Raw genomic sequence first — 18356 nt, 5'->3', positions numbered from 1 at the left:
GGGCGACCCTGATCTCCGGGCTGCTCGGACCGGCCATGTGCCTCACTAGATGCCTGGGAGTGGCGCAGATAAAGAGCTGAGGAGCCGACATGGGGAGCAGACGCGACGAGCCCGCCTGGTCCGCCCAGTGAAGCCGGGGCCTCGATTTTGGTGCTTCCCCCGAGGAGCTGACCCGGGCACCGGTATTGGTGGGACTTCTCCTGGCAGCAGAGCCGCAAGTAAGAGGGGGCCTCCTTCATCCCTATGCCTTGCCGCCCCCCCCCCCCCCGGCGGCAGCTCCGGCGGTCGGCTCCGGCCGCAGTGGAGACGAGGGGCAAGCGGGGGGGCCCCGTCCATTGATGTGCAGTTCGCCCCTGGTGTAGTGACCCTGAAACACAAAGTTGCAACCATGGAAACTATCCAGAAAAACCTGGCGCTCCGAGCAGAAGATGCAGAAGGGCGGGCCCGGCGGAACCTGCGCTTCGTTGGATTTCCGGAAGGCTGCGAGAAGGGCAACATGGAGAAATTCTTGGCCTAATGGCTGGAGAGCTGGCTCCCCCCAAACTCCCTCTCAAGATGCTTTGTGATAGAGCGGGCACACAGGGCTCTGAACCAGAAGCCGCCCGTGGGGTGCCGTCCTTGGCCGGTGATAGCCAAACTGCTGAACTATAATGATCAGGATGTCATCCTGCAGCAGGCACGGGCGAAGCAGCCTCTAATGTGTGACAATCAGCGGATTCTTATCTTTCCCGACTATACAAGGCTTGTGCAACAGCAACAGCAGTCCTTTATGGTAGCAAAGTGTCATGCCTGCCGATCCTCGGAAGCCGTGGTTGGCAAAGACATGGTTGGCGGAAGAGAGTGTGTCAGGAAAGCGCATGCGCAAGTCCCGCGCATGCGCGATATCGCTATATAGTTTCCCCTTTCCGTTCCTACGACGCTTTGCGTTCCCTTCGGGTTTCCTGCATCGCTTCCAGGTCACGGTGGTGGCGTTCGGGCTCCGGCGGATTTCCTCTTGGCTCGGTGACAGTCTACGGTTGTGAGCGCTCTCCTACTAATGAGATAAGTTCGAGAGTGGATTATTGTTTCTGGAGTTAACACTCGTTTGTGTTTTCTACTCCGGGTAGAGTTTACACGGTGCGTCTTTGTTTGCAGACACTTGTTACAGAACTTATTATTAGCGCTTTATTTTACCTCGGTGAGGTTTATCTCTTTGGTTTAGCGGAGCATCAGAAATTAGTACTTGGAGTTCCTGAAGTGATTTCTAACTTCATTTGATAAGACAAAACAGGTACAGGCGATACCCTAAAAGATATATAGATGCATTAGAAGTTGTCTAGGATTACTGATAATACCCTTTATATTTGCAGGGAATTATTTACTTGATGCGGGAGTTACTTTTGTGAAGAACAGGGAGTCAATATTCATAAAGGCACTGGAAACATTAGGTACGCTCATTCAACTACTCTTATACGTATAGGCATTATGTGGACTCTCCCTTATTGATAACCAATTACCCCTATTTTTAGGAATATTCATTTTTCATGCATCACCCTACCTACCTTACTGTGAGGTCAACAGAAGGAAGATTGATTACAGGTAGAAGCACTGCAAGTAATCGCCAGGTACCATACCTCTCTGCTTTATAAGCATACACACTCCCAGACATATATATCATATTCCTAACACTCTCTCTTTATCCACAGGAGGGATTCAGAAGAGACAGTGAGAGTTGACCAGTTCTCTTTGCATCCTGGATTTCGGATTCCTGTGTCTTCCCCATCTTTCCTTGTTTTGTTCCCCTGTGTCCCTTGCACTGGCATCTACACTTCTCACCAAGTATATATATATATCATTGGTGTAGAGTGAACCGGTGTGGGGGAGGTCAGGAAAAAGCTTCAACTTCATGGTGTTTCCGAGACATCCTCCTAACAGGCACGACAGAACGCAAAGCCTTATTAACATATTTGTCGCCTAAACACCATGGATGTGACGCTAGCTGATTTAGCTAATATGATGGGTAATCTCCAGCTGGAAACCCAGGCCTTAGCTACAAGGCTCGATAGAAAGGATAGAGATGGAGCTGGGACAGCCTTGGGCTCGCAAACACCAGTTATACAGGTAGTTACCCCTGCTCCCCCTTTGCCTCTTGCTCCCCCGGAACGATTTTCAGGAGAACCTACGAGATGTGCTGCCTTTATCAGTCAGTGTCAATTGCATTTTATGTGCAAACCCACATGTTTTCCGATGGATCAGGCCAAGGTGGCATTCATGATTTCATACTTGGGTGGATCAGCTCCCAATTGGGCTATACCATTGATTGAAAGAGATGATCCATTACTTTTAGATTACGATAGGTTCAAGGGCGAACTTCGTAAACTATTTGATAAACACACCTTCACCCACGCTGCAGATACTGAACTGCTTCTGTTGAAACAGGGAACTAGGGATTTGCCTACTTATATAGCCACCTTTAATCGTTTAGTGGCAGAAGCTAGTTGGCCACAGGACAAACGTAGTGCTTTATTTTATAAAGGGCTCCGTGATGAGCTAAAGGATGCCTTGGCACGTGTGGTAGATCACCCTGATACATGCCCTGAGTTGATAGATCTGGTGGTCAAGTTGGATCACCGTTTGGGTGAACGCAGAAAAGATAAGAGTAGATATGATTATAGTAAAACATATTATAGAGAGAGAAAGACAGAATCTGAATCTTTTACAGGCTCTCCCTCGGAAGGTGTTGAACCCATGCAAATAGGGAGTGTTAAGGGGCCAATCAGCGAAGCAGAAAGGCAGAGAAGACAAGACCATAAGCTATGCTTATATTGTGGTAAGGCAGGGCATTTCTTAAGAGAGTGCCCTATCAAACCTAAACTAAATAAAAGGTCGGAAAACTAGCAGACCCGAAGCCAAAAGAGACTGAGGCATCGGGTCATTCAGGATCTATGGTCTCTTCAACCTCTCACAGTCAGAGTCATTTCTTAGTACCTTCTTTATTGCAGTGGCAACAGTCTAAGACACAAATACCCATCATGCTTGATTCCGGAGCCTCTGGTAATTTTATGGATCAAGAATGGGCTCAACAACATAAGATTCCTGTAGCCTCAAAGGGCACCATAGAAGAAGTTTGTACCATTGATGGCAGCACGCTTAAATCAGGACCTATCACACAAACCACTGATACCATCCTAGTCACCTTACTGGATGTTCACACAGAGAACTTGTTATTTGATCTTATACAGTCACCGCAGTTTCCTATAGTATTAGGTCTACCTTGGTTAAGAACCCACAATCCCTCGATTGATTGGCAGAAGGGCATTATAGAATTCGATCCCAAGGTGTGTAGTGATCATATCAGACCAGTGGAGTCACAAGACTTTCAGAAAAAGATAGAAGAACCTTCTTCTTCGTATCAAGATCAGGAGATAATCCATATAGGTTGTAGTGTTACTACACATACAGAGTTGCAAATTGATGAGCCAGACACTTTCCTGCCTGCAGTCTATTTACCTTTTTCATTTATTTTTGATGCCAAAGAGGCCACTTGTTTACCCCCACACAGGGTATATGATTGTAGAATAGACTTACAAGCAGGTGCTCGCATTCCTACTAGTAGGGTCTATGCGTTAACCGAAAGAGAAAATGTTTACTTGAGAGAATATCTAGACAAGATGTTGGACTTAGGTTTCATTAGGGTGTCTAGATCCCCCGCTTCTTCAGCCCTTTTTTTTTATACCGAAACGAGAAGGGGGTTTGCGGTGTTGTATCGATTATCGCTCACTCAACGCTGTTACCATCAAAAATCGATACCCGCTCCCTCTCATTTCCTCCTTATTGGATCAAGAAAAGACAGCCAATTTCTTTACCAAATTGGACCTAAGAGGTGCTTACCACCTAGTAAGAGTTAAGGAGGGGGATGAATGGAAAACCGCTTTTTGTACTAAATATGGACTTTTTGAATATTTAGTTATGCAGTTTGGCTTATGCAACGCTCCCTCTGCCTTCCAATATTTCATAAATGACATTCTGAGAGACATTCTAGATCATTGTGTCATTGCCTACATCGATGACTTACTGATATATTCAAGTACACTGCAGGAACACATCCTTCATGTCCAGTCTGTCCTAAAGAGGTTACGAGACAATTACCTGTTCTGCAAACTGGATAAATGTTTTTTCCATAGGTCTCGAGTATCCTTTCTAGGATATATCATTTCCTCTCAGGGATTGGAAATGGATCCCAATAAAGTACGAGCGGTAGTGCAATGGACTGCACCCACCGCTGTGAAAGAGGTGCAACAGTTCATTGGTTTTGCCAACTTCTACAGACGCTTCATTAATCACTTCTCGGACATCGTGACACCCATTACCAGATTATTGAGGAAGGGTATTCCCTTCATCTGGACGGTTGAGGCAGAAGAAGCGTTTCAGAGATTAAAGAATGCTTTCACTAGTGCTCCTGTCCTGAGACATCCTGACCAAAACAGCCCTTTCGTGGTGGAAGTGGATGCTTCCCAAGTAGCGGTAGGGGGTGTGTTGTCCCAAGTTCATCCTGACACGGGAGAATTACATCCGGTGGCTTACTATTCTCACAAGCTTACCGCACCCGAAGTCAATTATGCGGTAGGAGAAAGGGAGCTGCTCGCAATAAAGAAGGAACTAGAAGAGTGGAGACCTTATTTGTTAGGCTCTAGATATACGGTTACCATCATCACTGACCATAGAAACCTCCAATATCTAAAGACAACTAAAGCCCTTTCTATGAGACAGTTAAGGTGGACTCAATTTTTCAGTGGGTATGATTTTGAGATACATTTCAGATCAGGACGGAAGAATGGGAAAGCTGATACCCTTTCTAGATTAGGTTTTGATCCCTTGCCCACTATGGAAGTACCACCTTCTATCCTAGATACTAAGAAAATCATAGGGGCAATCAGTATGGAAGAAAAATTCTTGAAGGATGTAAAGGACTCACAGCAGAACCCCCAGACCCTGGAGTATTTGGGGGATCAGGAAACCCAATGGAAAGATGGGCTATGATATGTGCAAGGAGGTTTATATATTCCCACAGAACCATTGAGACAAAAGGTATTGCAGTTGTGTCATACTCAAGGTTTAGCAGGACATCCCGGATGCAAGAGAACTGTAGAACTGGTAAAACGGTATTGTTGGTGGCCTAGTATTTCACAAGATGTACAGGACTTCGTGAAGACATGTCAGGTATGTGCACAAGGTAAAGCAACACACACCAAACCCGTGGGTCTGTTAAATCCGATTCCAACTCCTCCAGGTCCATGGCATACAGTATCTATGGATTTTATAGTGGAACTGCCTCGTACCAGTACAGGGAATACGGCTGTATTAGTGGTAGTGGATTTGTTTATGAAGACTGCCCATTTCATTCCTTTGCCTGGTTTACCTACTTCAATGAAGCTTGCTCAAGTGTTTTTACAGCACGTTGTTAGGTTGCATGGCATACCCTTTGTTTTAATCACGGATAGGGGTACCCAATTTGTCTCCCGATTTTGGAGACAGTTATGTGAGCTATTACAAGTGGATGTACGATTGTCCTCCAGCCACCACCCTCAAACGGATGGGCAAACCGAACGGGTCAACCAGAGTTTAGAACAACTAATTAGATGTCAATGTCTCCAGTCTACGAAAGAGTGGGATGAAGTCATCTGGTTAGCTGAGTTGACATATAATAACAGTCACCACTTTTCCACCTTATTCACTCCTTTCTATGGCTCTCATGGGTTTCATCCTCGAGTGTTACCTATACCCCTTTCTAGCACTTGCAACACTCCCTCTATATCTGCTTTGGTGCAACATCTACAGACTGTCCACAATTCCGTTTCAGACAATTTAGACAAAGCCAAGATACAGTATAAGAAGGGGGCAGATACACATAGGACACCTGAACCAGTGTATAAGGTAGGGGACAAAGTATGGTTGTCCTCCAAATACATTGCATTGAGAGGTGCATGCAAATTCCAACCTAAATACATTGGCCCTTTCCTTGTCTCTAGGGTTATCAACTCAGTTGCCATGAAACTTGACCTCCCTGTGTCCATGAAGATACACCCTGTATTTCATGTCTCGCTCCTGAAGCCAGTTGTACCGGGTACTCGGTTACCTGTGAGCCCGCCACCTGTTATAGTGAATTCAGATGAGGAATACGAGGTGGCCAGTATTATTGACTCCCGTAGGAGTAGAGGCAGACTGCAGTACCTCATACATTGCAAAGGGTATGGCATAGAGGAGCGCAGTTGGGAACCGGCAAGTCAGATACATGCACCTAGATTGGTGCGTTTGTTTCATCGACGCCATCCTAGAAAGCCCAAACCTGTTGGGGGCAGTTTGGGAGGGGCGTACTGTCATTGCTGCCGATCCTCGGAAGCCGTGGTTGGCAAAGACATGGTTGGCGGAAGAGAGTGTGTCAGGAAAGCGCATGCGCAAGTCTCGCGCATGCGCGATATCGCTATATAGTTTCCCCTTTCCGTTCCTACAACGCTTTGCGTTCCCTTCGGGTTTCCTGCATCGCTTCCGGGTCACGGTGGTGGCGTTCGGGCTCCGGCGGATTTCCTCTTGGCTCGGGGACAGTCTACGGTTGTGAGCGCTCTCCTACTAATGACATAAGTTCAAGAGTGGATTATTGTTTCTGGAGTTAACACTCGTTTGTGTTTTCTACTCCGGGTAGAGTTTACACGGGGGCGTCTTTGTTTGCAGACACTTGTTACAGAACTTATTATTAGCGCTTTATTTTACCTCGGTGAGGTTTATCTCTTTGGTTTAGCGGAGCATCAGAAATTAGTACTTGGAGCTCCTGAAGTGATTTCTAACTTCATTTGATAAGACAAAACAGGTACAGGAGATACCCTAAAAGATATACAGATGCATTAGACGTTGTCTAGGATTACTGATAATACCCTTTATATTTGCAGGGAATTATTTACTTGATGCGGGAGTTACTTTTGTGGAGAACAGGGAGTCAATATTCATAAAGGCACTGGAAACATTAGGTACGCTCATTCACCTATTCTTATACGTATTGGCATTATGTGGACTCTCCCTTATTGATAACCAATTACCCCTATTTTTAGGAATATTCATTTTTCATGCATCACCCTACCTACCTTACTGTGAGGTCAACAGAAGGAAGATTGATTACAGGTAGAAGCACTGCAAGTAATCGCCAGGTACCATACCTCTCTGCTTTATAAGCATACACACTCCCAGACATATACATCATATTCCTAACACTCTCTCTTTATCCACAGGAGGGGTTCAGAAGAGACAGTGAGAGTTGACCAGTTCTCTTTGCATCCTGGATTTCGGATTCCTGTGTCTTCCCCATCTTTCCTTGTTTTGTTCCCCTGTGTCCCTTGCACTGGCATCTACACTTCTCACCAAGTATATATATATATCATTGGTGTAGAGTGAACCGGTGTGGGGGAGGTCAGGAAAAAGCTTCAACTTCATGGTGTTTCCGAGACATCCTCCTAACAGGCACGACACAAAGGTGCGACTCAGCGATCTCAAGCGCCCCTACGCATTGCTCTATCCGGCCCGTCTGAGGGTAGTCTTTCAATCCCGTACTCATTTCTTTGATACCCCGGAGGAAGTCTTCCAATGGACCGATGAGACATTGAAGATTAGGGCGCATACCCCGCCGGGCCTTGAATCAGACTCTTCACAAAATGAGGCCCGCTCCCACAAGGCCCGGTGGCCGAAAAGGGGCATGCAGTGGCGGTCCAGATCTAGGAAACGCTCCAACTCAAAGGGGGCTGCCGAGGATGCCGGGGGTGCGCCTGACCTACGAAATAGTGGAACCCTGCGCTGTGGACACACAGTCGGTGAATCGCTAACCATTGCAGCGATCGGCTGTGCTTGGCCTGCCCGAGGCGCTGGTGTGGCGCACAGCGCTTAACAATTTCCATGTATACGGGGCGGTGGGTTGGGGGGGACATGAGGGGAGCGGGACCATCTGCCCCACTTAACTTAAGGGTTGTTAGGGGGGAGTTGGGTACATGGGTAGGTTGACGGGGATCCATTGGTGTGGCTGTTCTCTGGGCTCCCGTTTGGGGCCGAGGGGTGGCTATACCGCAACAGGTACTTCAGTGTTTTTGAGCAGTTTAATGGGTTACAGGGGGGACTTGGGGGTGTTCGATCGCATGACAGTAAGAGAATTTCCGGGGTTCCTGTGTGCTTCCTTTCGTGGCCCGCCTTGGGGCGCTTTCCCTTCCTGGGTTATGAATGGCGACAGTTGGGTTGAAGGCTTTAGGCCCTCGAACATCCCTCTGAGTCATGAGCTGGAATGTGAGGGGTATGCTTGACAAGATCAAAAGGGGCGCAGTCTTGCGGCAGGCGAAAAGAGAACGTGCTGATGTTCTGTTTCTGCAGGAAACCCACCTGTTGGGCAACAAAATCCTCTGCCTCCAGCGCTTTGGCTATCAGCAGGTGTATCATGCAGGCTTTGTTTGGGGAACCGGGGGGTAGCTATTCTAGTCCACCGTAGGCTCTCATATGTTCACTCCACCCAATGGGTTGATACACAGGGCAGGTACATATTCATTAGGGGCATGGTGGGAGAAGAGTCCCTAGTTTTGGGTAGTGTGTATGCCCCGCCCCTGCTGCAGTGGTCCTTAGTGGAGCAGCTGTTCACAATCTGGGCTGATATCCCCGAGACGTCGGCGATAGTGGGGGGGGACTGGAATGATGTCATGGATAAGTTGTTGGATAGATGCAGGCCCGGGGGAGGCCAGCAGACGGGTGGGGCCACTAAACTGGGGGATTTGGTATGAGGTCTGGACTGGGTGGACACTTGGCGCTATTTACATGCGGGCAGGCGGGAATACACATACCTTTTGGCTGTCCACGGGTCCTTTTCGAGGCTAGATTATATATTTGTCTCCGCTCGGCAATAGGCAGGGTGGAATCGGCGGCAGTGTTGTCCAGGGGGCTCTCGGATCATTCCCCTGTGGCCATAGAATTTGCTGTGGATCGGAGACGCAGCCGTTTCGTTGGCGCCTCTCTACATGGCATCTCCAGAACGAGGACTATCAGAGGCACATGAGTGAAGGCATAGCTCATTATTGGGTGGAGATCTGTCTCTGAGGCTGGCACTATGTGGGAGGCTTTGAAGCCCACGCTCCGAGGAGTGGATATTGCGTGGTGTGCGCTGGCTCGCCGGAGGAGGAAAGCAGAAGCAGAATTGATTCGGGCGGCGGCAGAGGTGGAGGCCCTGGAGAGCCGCTGTAGCATCGGTGGTGATGGCCAGGCGGTGGGGCAGCTCCTCTTGGAACAGCAATCCTATGCGGCAATACGGTTGGACGAGGCGCGGCAGGTGTGACTGGCAATGCGTAGTAAAATCTATCAGTGGGGAGATAAGTCCGGAACGATGTTGCACCGCCTCTGCCAGAATACCTTTCAGGCGTAGGCTTTGCCGGGACTTCTAGATGCGGCGAGTGATCCGATCACGGACCCGCGGGAACTGGCAGAGAGCTTTGCGGCGCATTACGCGGTCCAGTATGCTTCGAAGGAGTGTCTATCGGCAGACATGGTGGATAAATTTATAGCGGACCTGCCAACGCGGGCGGTGACAGATGATGTACGAAACCGTCTGGAGCTCCCTCTCACTGCGGAGGAGCTAGGTCAAGCGCTGGGAGAGCTTAACTCCGGGAAAGCCCCTGGGCCCAATGGGTTCCCTAGCGAATTTTTTAGGAAATATCACTTACAGTTAGGCGCCCACTACATAGCTGCTCTGGAGGAAGCGAGGGAAAGAGGTACCCATCCGGTGGATTGGCGACATGCCGAGGTGGTGGTCTTTCATAAACCGAGCAGACCCCCGGAACAGCACGCGTCGTACCGCCCCATTTCTCTCCTGAATAATGAGGCTAAGATTCTGGCAAAAGCGCTTGCTAACAGGCTCCGACCTCATATTATGGAGCTTGTTCACCCGGATCAAGCCGGTTTTATGCCCGGCAGGGCAACAAGGCATAATATACGAAGGGCACACGTTGCGGTGGCGGCGATTCAGGGCACTGGGGTCCAAGCAGCACTCCTCTTGGTGGACATTGACAGAGCCTTTGATTCCCTGAGCTGGACTTATTTATTTGCGCTTCTGCCTCGGCTTAACCTAGGGCCTCACTTTTTGTCCTATTTGAGACTCTTGTATATGGATCTGACGGCGTTGGTTAGGGTGGCGAGGCCATATCATCCAAATTTTCCATTGCGGGTGGTACGCATCAGGGGTGCCCCCTTTCCCCATATCTGTTTGCCCTGGCAATGGAGCCGCTGGCGGCTTGGGTGCGGCTGGATGCGCAGCTTCGTGGTTTCGTGTGGGAGCAAGGCATGGCCGACAAAATTGCCCTTCATGCCGACGTCGTCATGTTCTTTCTCACGCAGCTTGATAAGTCGGGACCGCGCCTATTAGAAATTATGCAGATATTCGGCGAGACCTCAGGTCTCTACTTAAACCCTAGTAAATCGGTCATCTGGGTACTAGGGGATGGCCCAAATGTCGGGGAGTGGGCCTCCACGCTGCAAACGCCGGTGGGAGGTATTATGTATTTGGGGGTGTTCATCTCCGCGAGTTCCGCGCTCTCCTGGAAGCACAACTTGATGCCGGTTTGGGATAGAGTCCGCCTGGAGATGAAGACGTGGTCCAGAATGCCCCTTACTATATATGGCAGATCGGCCATCTTTAAGATGGTGACTCTCCCCCGATCGCTCTATTAACTGCAAAATCACCCTTACCCGATCTCGCCCCAGTGGTTCCGTCAAGTAAATTCAGCATTGGGACAATATTTGTGGGCCGGGGGAATGGTGCGGGTAGTGCTGCGCACCTGTTTCCTTTCCACCTATGAAGGGGTCTGGCAACCTCCGATATATTGTCGTACTATCAAGCCTCTCAACTTTTAGTTCTAAATGAATGGTGGTATGGTGATAGGGGGGATCCGGCATATGCTCTGGAGAGACATCTTATAGGATCCACTACACTACATACTGTCCTTTATGTGACACGGCTGTGAAGGAGACTGCCCCCGGCCACCCAGGTAGTTTTTCAAGTTTGGAGACAGGCTCTGCGTCGTATGGGATGGTGGGATAAGCTGACGCAAGAGACCCCGCTGTAGCGCAACGGCCGTCTGCCTGCTCTGGCGTCCCTCCAAGGCTTTGGGGACTGGGATGCCATTGGCATCTCGTCTTTGGGAGATGTGATGTCAGGGACGATGCTCAAATCCTTCCAAGATTTGCGAGGGGAGTATGATATGCCCCAGTCCTAGTTTTTTAGGTACCTACAGTTCCACCATGCCATCAGGCGGAGCCTTGAGCGTCTGGATTCCCTACCGGAGTTTAGCCCACTGGAGGCCAAATTCTTTATGGGGGATCTAGTGGACAAGAAGATCTCCAGTATCTATTGCACGCTGGTAATACATTGCTCGACTACACTTCAGAAGCTTCGGGAGTTGTGGGAGCGTGATGAAGGGGCGCTTGAAGAGGAGGATTGGGGGGAGGCGCTCGAGGCCCCAAGTGGCGCGGCAATAGCGATCAGATTGCGATTGATCCAATTTAAATACCTGCCCAGAGTGTACTTTACGAGGGAGAGATTGCGGCGGGCTGGCCTCATTGCAACCCCAGACTGTCTCAGGTGTAGTAAAGAGAAGGGGACATTGATACATACAGTTTGGAGCTGTGGTGCACTGGTTGGATTCTGGACTGGGGTGTGGAACTGTATGGCCGAGGTGTTGGGGTGGGAACTTCCTCGCACACCACATTTAGGATTACTACACGTCCTGGAAGGGGTGGGGGGTAACATATATAAGAGGCATCTGCTGCTGTTGGGCCTTACCCTCGCCAAAGGGGATATAGCCAAGGCGTGGAAGGACTCTCGCCCTCCCTCAGTGTCGATGTGGAAGAAGGGCCTTGATTTCTGCATGGGGCTGGAACAGCCAATCTTTGTGGCCCGAGGGTGCCCACGTAAACATTATAAGATATGGAAGCAGTGGGCAGAGTATCGGGGCCTCTGGCTGGAGCCCCCGATGGATCAGGAGATGGGATAGGCGGGTCAGGAGGAAGGGGTACACATGATTTTGGTCGGTGATTGTGTTGGAGAAACCGGGAGGTGCTGTCGTGCGATCGGGGTGGGTGGGATTCGGGTAGGGGGTGTTGAGGGTGGCTGGGAGGGGAGAGGGAGGGGGGATGTTTGGTCAGTTTGATGAAACATTGAAGTCTAAAATGCTGTATAGATTGCCAATTTCGTGATGCTTTATATTGATGTGCAGTTAACTTCGGTGTGCGAGGTGCTGCCTTTACTGTGCGATCTATCAATAAAATCTGTTCTAAAAAAAACACTATCACAGCCCTCAAGTGTCCTTCTCAGTGATTTCAGTTGTTGAACACAGACAAGATGGAAGTACTGATCTTCTGCAACAACTGCAACCCATGGAGCGATGCCTATTGGCTGTCGGACCTGGAGTCCACGCCCATACTCACCAACCACGCAAGAAACCTCTAAATCATCCTAGATAACATGCTCACCATGAATTCACAGATCAATTGACCTCCTCTGCCTACTTACTCACTCTGCCCATGCAATGTAAAATCTTCAAGTCACTAGTCCAGCACGCCAGACGCACCAAAACATAGGGCCTCATCACCAGGCTACTGGACTATGGCAACACTCTCTACGTAGGAATAGCTGCATACCTCTTATAGAGACTCCAAACCATACAGAATACCGCAGCAAGACTCGTCCTTTACCACCCCTGACAAACTGACATTCCACCCCACCTCAAGCAACTCCACTGGCTCCCTGTACAGAAGAGATGTGAATTCAGGCTGCTGACTCACACAAAAGGTTCTACAAAAGAAGGACCCGCCTAAATTACCCACTGACTGAACTTCCACCAACCATTGAGAAGACTTTGCTCCACCTCCCTTTCACTTGGCCACACTCCTCACATCTACTGAGCAGATGTGGAGGACGCTCTTTCTCCTACATCACAGAAAAGACCTAGAACAGCCTCCTCATGCAACACCGGACTGTCACCTCATTTTCGGAATTCAGAAGGGGCCTCAAGACTTGGTTGTTCATATGAGCCTCCCAGGACCTGCAAGCTCTTGGATACCGTATTGAGTGATCAGCAGTATTATATAAATGTGATTGATTGATTATATTTTTGCGTACAATGGCATAATATTGCACCGCCGCTGACCTTTTTTTCTTTCGCAACACAAGTTAGTATCAAAAAGCACAGAAAATGGTTGTTTTTATCAAGGGTGTATTGAGTTTTTGATGACCCACTAGTACAGTTTTTTTCCCAAAAGCTTCAACATTTAAAGCGTGCCCTTTCATGAGGGGAAGGAATGCGTAATTAATAAGCACTCGAATTCTAGTGCCATTGTTATACACATGATGGTTTCATTTTCCTCTCAAGCGCAAATATTTTGTGGTATCAGATGAATACAAGTCTATTTTAGTGAAACAGCATGCCATTATTCTTCAACTTCCCACTGCTTAAATATGTAATCATTTACCTACAATAACGCAGAGCTTACCAAATTGACATTATTTATGATTTCAAATATCCGGTTTCTCACTTTCTCAGTTTTCTGATCGTATTTTTTAAACTGAAAGAAAATAAATTAACAACTTTTACCATGATGATACAGCTCTGTAAGTTATAACGAAAGCAGATTTTTTTAAATATATTCACTCACACCAACATGAATTTTTTTCTGGAACATTTAATCAGAGCTAAAATTAAAGAACCAAATACATCTGTTCATTGGACTTGCTCTACAAAGGTGGGTACCTCTGTAAAGATCTTCTGAACTACACACAAAGGGGGTCACAAACCACTGGCAATCTGGATATCTGACACAGTGAAACAGACTTTTTAGGTCTCGCAACAGTCAACTTTAGCGGTCTGTAAAGGCTTAATGTCACTGATACATATCCTACACAAAGTACGATATACATTATACCACTGGGGGGGCCTCAAGATTTTGCATAGAATCAGCAACGAGGCTGAGACTGCAGGACGCCTAGCGCACGTGCATTCAAAACTATTTTGAAGAGTCGGACATCTGTATGCCTGTCGATAGCATAGTTATTTAAGTACTGTTTGGCCTACTTCAAATAACAGTGATATCCTGGTTAGCAGCTAATTTTGAATACGTGGGTGGGGGCGGGGGGTTAAGGGGCGGGGGGGGGGGCGGGTGGAGGTAATTTCTTTTTCATTTGGTTCCCATTTCCTAACTACATATCTATGGTTCATCTCGAGATCATTGCTGTGCCGATTTAAACCAGGACACACTGTGCCAGGACAGGAAAGAGCAGGGGCCACTTTTGGGGAAGAGAATACTAGGTAGATGGCTAGTCTGCAGGAGGTACAATATTTCTAGTACAAGCAGCTAATGTGCACAATTACTAGAATCGGGGTATACAAAATGCACATTAAACAAGAGAAGATACAAATCCTTGTGCTGGCCTTACATGATGAAGACTGAGACAGAAATAGTGGAGATGAGTACGAGAGGGAATGGTGTACGTATGAAAGAGAGTGGCCGAGAGGGTGGGAAAAATTAGCAGAATGTTGCGGATGTATGTGTAATAGTTTAAATCGGGATCGAAAAGGGTGAGGGACGGACAGGTTTGAATAAAGAGTGTGTGGGCACTGAGGGGAAGCGAAAAGGATGACGAAACAAATGAAGAAGAATCAAAAGAATATCTAATAGAGAAATTGAGAATAAAAAGACAGAAGAGGCAATGGTGGGAGAACAAAAGAGCTACAGAGAGGTGTGTTTTCTTTGTTTTTGCACGTGTTGCCTCTAGTGGGCCATACTAGGTAAGTTGCTCCCTCCAGCTCCTTTCACACCTAAAGTAGGGAAGGTTTTCCTCAATATAGCATAGTCTGAGCCTTTGACAAATGTGTATCAAAAGACAGAAGTTGTATCTAAAGACTGCCTGGGCCGAGTTTGTGGCTCGCCAAAAAAACTACGGTAGACTGAGGTAAGTCGTACTGCTCCCGCTGATTTGTAGCTCCAGGAGTCTGTCATGCTCTATAAAATCAGTGCAAACGGCACTATGCGCAGCGCAAGAGGGCGCAGGATCTTTCTGCCGCTCGAGTAGACGTTCTACTTGAGCAGCAGCTTTCTCAACGAGAGAGGCAGGTTTCTCAACATAAGGAATAGCAATCTGCTGCGACCCCCTACGTTGAGAAATCTCGCTGGGAGGCGGTCAAGTGTACGATTTTCCCCGCTCGGCAATTTAACCTTGGCGAGTCGCAAGAGAGAAAAAACTCTTCACTACTTTGTGGAGTTTTTCGGAACTCCGCGCTCTACGCAATGCGCAAAGTGGGAAAAACTCCACAAATCACGCAAGCAGAGTGGAATTTTACCCCCAGGCCTAAAGCAGCAAGATTTAACATTATCACATCAGGAGTTAGAGCTGGTCTCCGAACGACTGCAGCAGGCCCTTCAGGATGCAGATGTGGGGAAACACCCGAGTGAGAATGGTGTAAGAACTCTCATATTCACTCACTCTGTTCAGTTCGGTTTAAATCTTTATTCGACTATCAAAAGAGGTAGCCATAAAAGTACAATAATATTAGATTTAAAAAACAGTAAAAAAAAAAGGCAGATACAATCACAATTATTAAAATCATTTATTGATAACATGAGGACACATTCTCATGTTATTAGGCTTCAAATTAGGCATGGCATTATTATTGCTTAAAGGAAAATAAACTACAGAATTATAAAAATCAATTCAATTATTTCTACCCTATTTGGATTTTTCCCCACACATTGATTGATTTCAAAATGAACAGGGCAATGTTGTAACATATCAACGTGTCACTTAGTGTCACCAGAATTGTTATTGCTACTTCATGTGACCTAATGTTATGGGTGATTTACAATGGTTTAAGATAAAAACATCAACAATTCTGATCAAAGTTACAAAACAACATGAAGTGCAATGTGCTCTGTTTACTTTTTTTAATCGCACGGACATGTTACTTCATCAGATGGATGAGTCCTCATTTTTGGAAATGCTACAAGGTGATGAACAATGGCACATCTCAATCTTAGTAGCACAAAACAGTGCTGGGCCTAGGTCACATATAACAAATAATTATTAGCACACATCTAAGTCAAGACTTTTGCCTTCTGGGAAGTATAAAGGAGGGAAATCCAAGCTAAAAAAACGATGGGAAGCCCCATGCATTGAAGAATAGTAAATAGGTAGCCCCATTCTACCGAGTCAAAGGCCTTTGTGGCGTCCAGGAAGACCACCACTAGTGCCAATAGTGGGTCAACATTTGGTAGAATAGAAAAAAGGGTCCAGAGATTGTGGGAAGTCGCTCTACCAGGGATCAACCCGGCTTGGTCCGGCAAGACCAGTTTCTCCATCAGGAGACTGAGGCGGATAGCCAATAACTTGGCAAGAATCTTCGCGTCAGTATTGATGAGGGAGAGGGGCTGATAGGATTCGCAGCGGTGCGCAGGTTTGCCGGGTTTCAGGAGCGACGTAATGGGTGCCTCTCTCATCGATGCAGGAATAATCTGAGCCTCCAGGGCCTCCAGGTAGACCTCTTTCAGCACTGGAAGAAATTGGTCAATATATGTTTTGTAAAAATCTATGGGAGCCCATCGGAGCCCGGCACTTTCCCTGATTTCATCTGCATAATAGCTTCTCGGAGCTCATCATCCTCAAATGGTGCTGCCAAGAATTCCCTCTGGTGATCCTCCAGCCAGCCCAGCGAAAAATCCTCAAGATAGTGAGTGAGATCTGGGGGGGGCAGTACGATGAGTACTGTAGAGGTCTGTGTAGAATTCAGTGAATGTGTGCAAAATCTCGAGACTGTCTCTGTGACCCACCCCAGCGCCATCCACCACAATCTAATATGTAATTAGAAAAGCGGGGCTGTCGAATTTGAGTCGCCAGTGCCCTGCCGGGTCTTTCCCCCTCCCCATAGCGACGGGTAGTGAAGTATTTGCCCCGGAATTTGATCTCACGCTCCGCCGTGGTGGTATAGTCAGTGAGCTTTTCCATGCCGTAGGGTTTGAATGGTTGATAAGTCTTGTGGTGATTTAGACAGGGCATGCTTTAAGACCTGTATGGCTTAAGTGCAAGCACCATAGAACCACCCCTTTTCTTTTTTGCATAAAGGACCAGGGTTCTTTGTTAGGAGTGATTTAATGGAATTTGTGATGGTACAGACATTCTCGGTCACTAATAGTGGGATGATTTCATCCTGAAGACAGTATGTTATTTCCCTATGATTATAAACTACTATTTTCCTCATAATTAAGCATGGGTCAACACCCGCACATTTAATTCTAACGCCATTTGTCCAAACCGGATTAATGTGGTTTGCTAAATAAAATCCATCATTCCTTTTGCCCCAAAAGAAGAAATTGGGTGCTCCAACTTCTCCATCGTTGGGGATTTAAATTTACACTTTGACAACCTAGCCAGCCCCACGGTGTCCAGTTTCATGCCAGATCTGGAGGCGCTTCAGCTGATTCAGCTGGTGTCACAGCCCACCCATTCAGGGGGCCATACCCTCGATCCGTATTTCACCAATCTTACGGAAACCTGCATTTCCAGCTACACACCTTTGGCATGGACTGATCATTATTTGATACAGATCCACTGCCCTACACCGGCTATACAATCTAAGCCAGTGGTGTGCCCTATTCCAAGAAGGCGCTGGAATAAACTTAAGCTGGAAGAGTTTTTCCATCTCCTATCGACCGACTCATTCGACATTACTGGGTCAGCAGATCAGGTCTATGACAGGTTTTGCAACTGGGTTACCAGGGCTTTAGATACTCTTATCCCCATTGTATGCTGTAAAACCAGGACCGGCAAATCCAGCCCTTGGTACGATGACTCGCTGCGGGCGTTGAAGGTTTCTTGTAGGCGTGCAGAGCGGGCCTGGCGCAAATCCTATAACAGCGTGAAGAAAGTTCTGTACTTATCCGCGGTGAAATTGTATCACCGGGCAGTGTGCAGAACCCGCGCCGCCTTCTATGCCGCTCAATTTAGGACTAGTTCGAACCCCTCTAAGGCTATTTTTCAGGTGTTGAAAGATCTCACTGCCAAAAAGGTAACAACGATCCACCAGAGCTCTGTTGAGCACTGTGAAAAACTGGCTGATTTCTTTCTGGAAAAGGTCAATGCCATTTACCGGGCTTTTCCGTTGGCCACTCCTCCGGCTAATCCACCTCTTAAGCCGTTAACATCAGAGGGATTGCATTCTTTTCCTACTTTAATACCTGAAAGCCTTGACAAATTGGCTCGTCAAGTGAAGTCGGGGTCCCCAGCGGATCCGCTTTGCCCAGCGGTGTTCAAGGACTTAGCG

The 18356-nt window shown here is 47.6% G+C and overlaps 1 protein-coding gene across 1 annotated transcript in view; it reads right to left on the bottom strand.

Moving 5' to 3' along the window:
* Positions 1–18356, bottom strand: part of LOC147683096 (zinc metalloproteinase-disintegrin-like cobrin) — a 2407169-nt gene that overhangs the window by 1704060 nt on the left and 684753 nt on the right. Inside the window, exon 8 of the mRNA XM_086942497.1 lies at positions 13540–13611. Coding sequence (XP_086798623.1) covers positions 13540–13611 — 72 coding nt within the window. The remainder of the gene's footprint in view (positions 1–13539; positions 13612–18356) is intronic.

This window comes from Lissotriton vulgaris, chromosome 11, assembly GCF_964263255.1.
Source record: "Lissotriton vulgaris chromosome 11, aLisVul1.2, whole genome shotgun sequence".
Classification (NCBI taxonomy): Eukaryota; Metazoa; Chordata; class Amphibia; order Caudata; family Salamandridae; genus Lissotriton; species Lissotriton vulgaris.
Note: the sequence above shows the minus strand (reverse complement) of the source record. Positions and strands in the feature narration are given on the sequence as shown.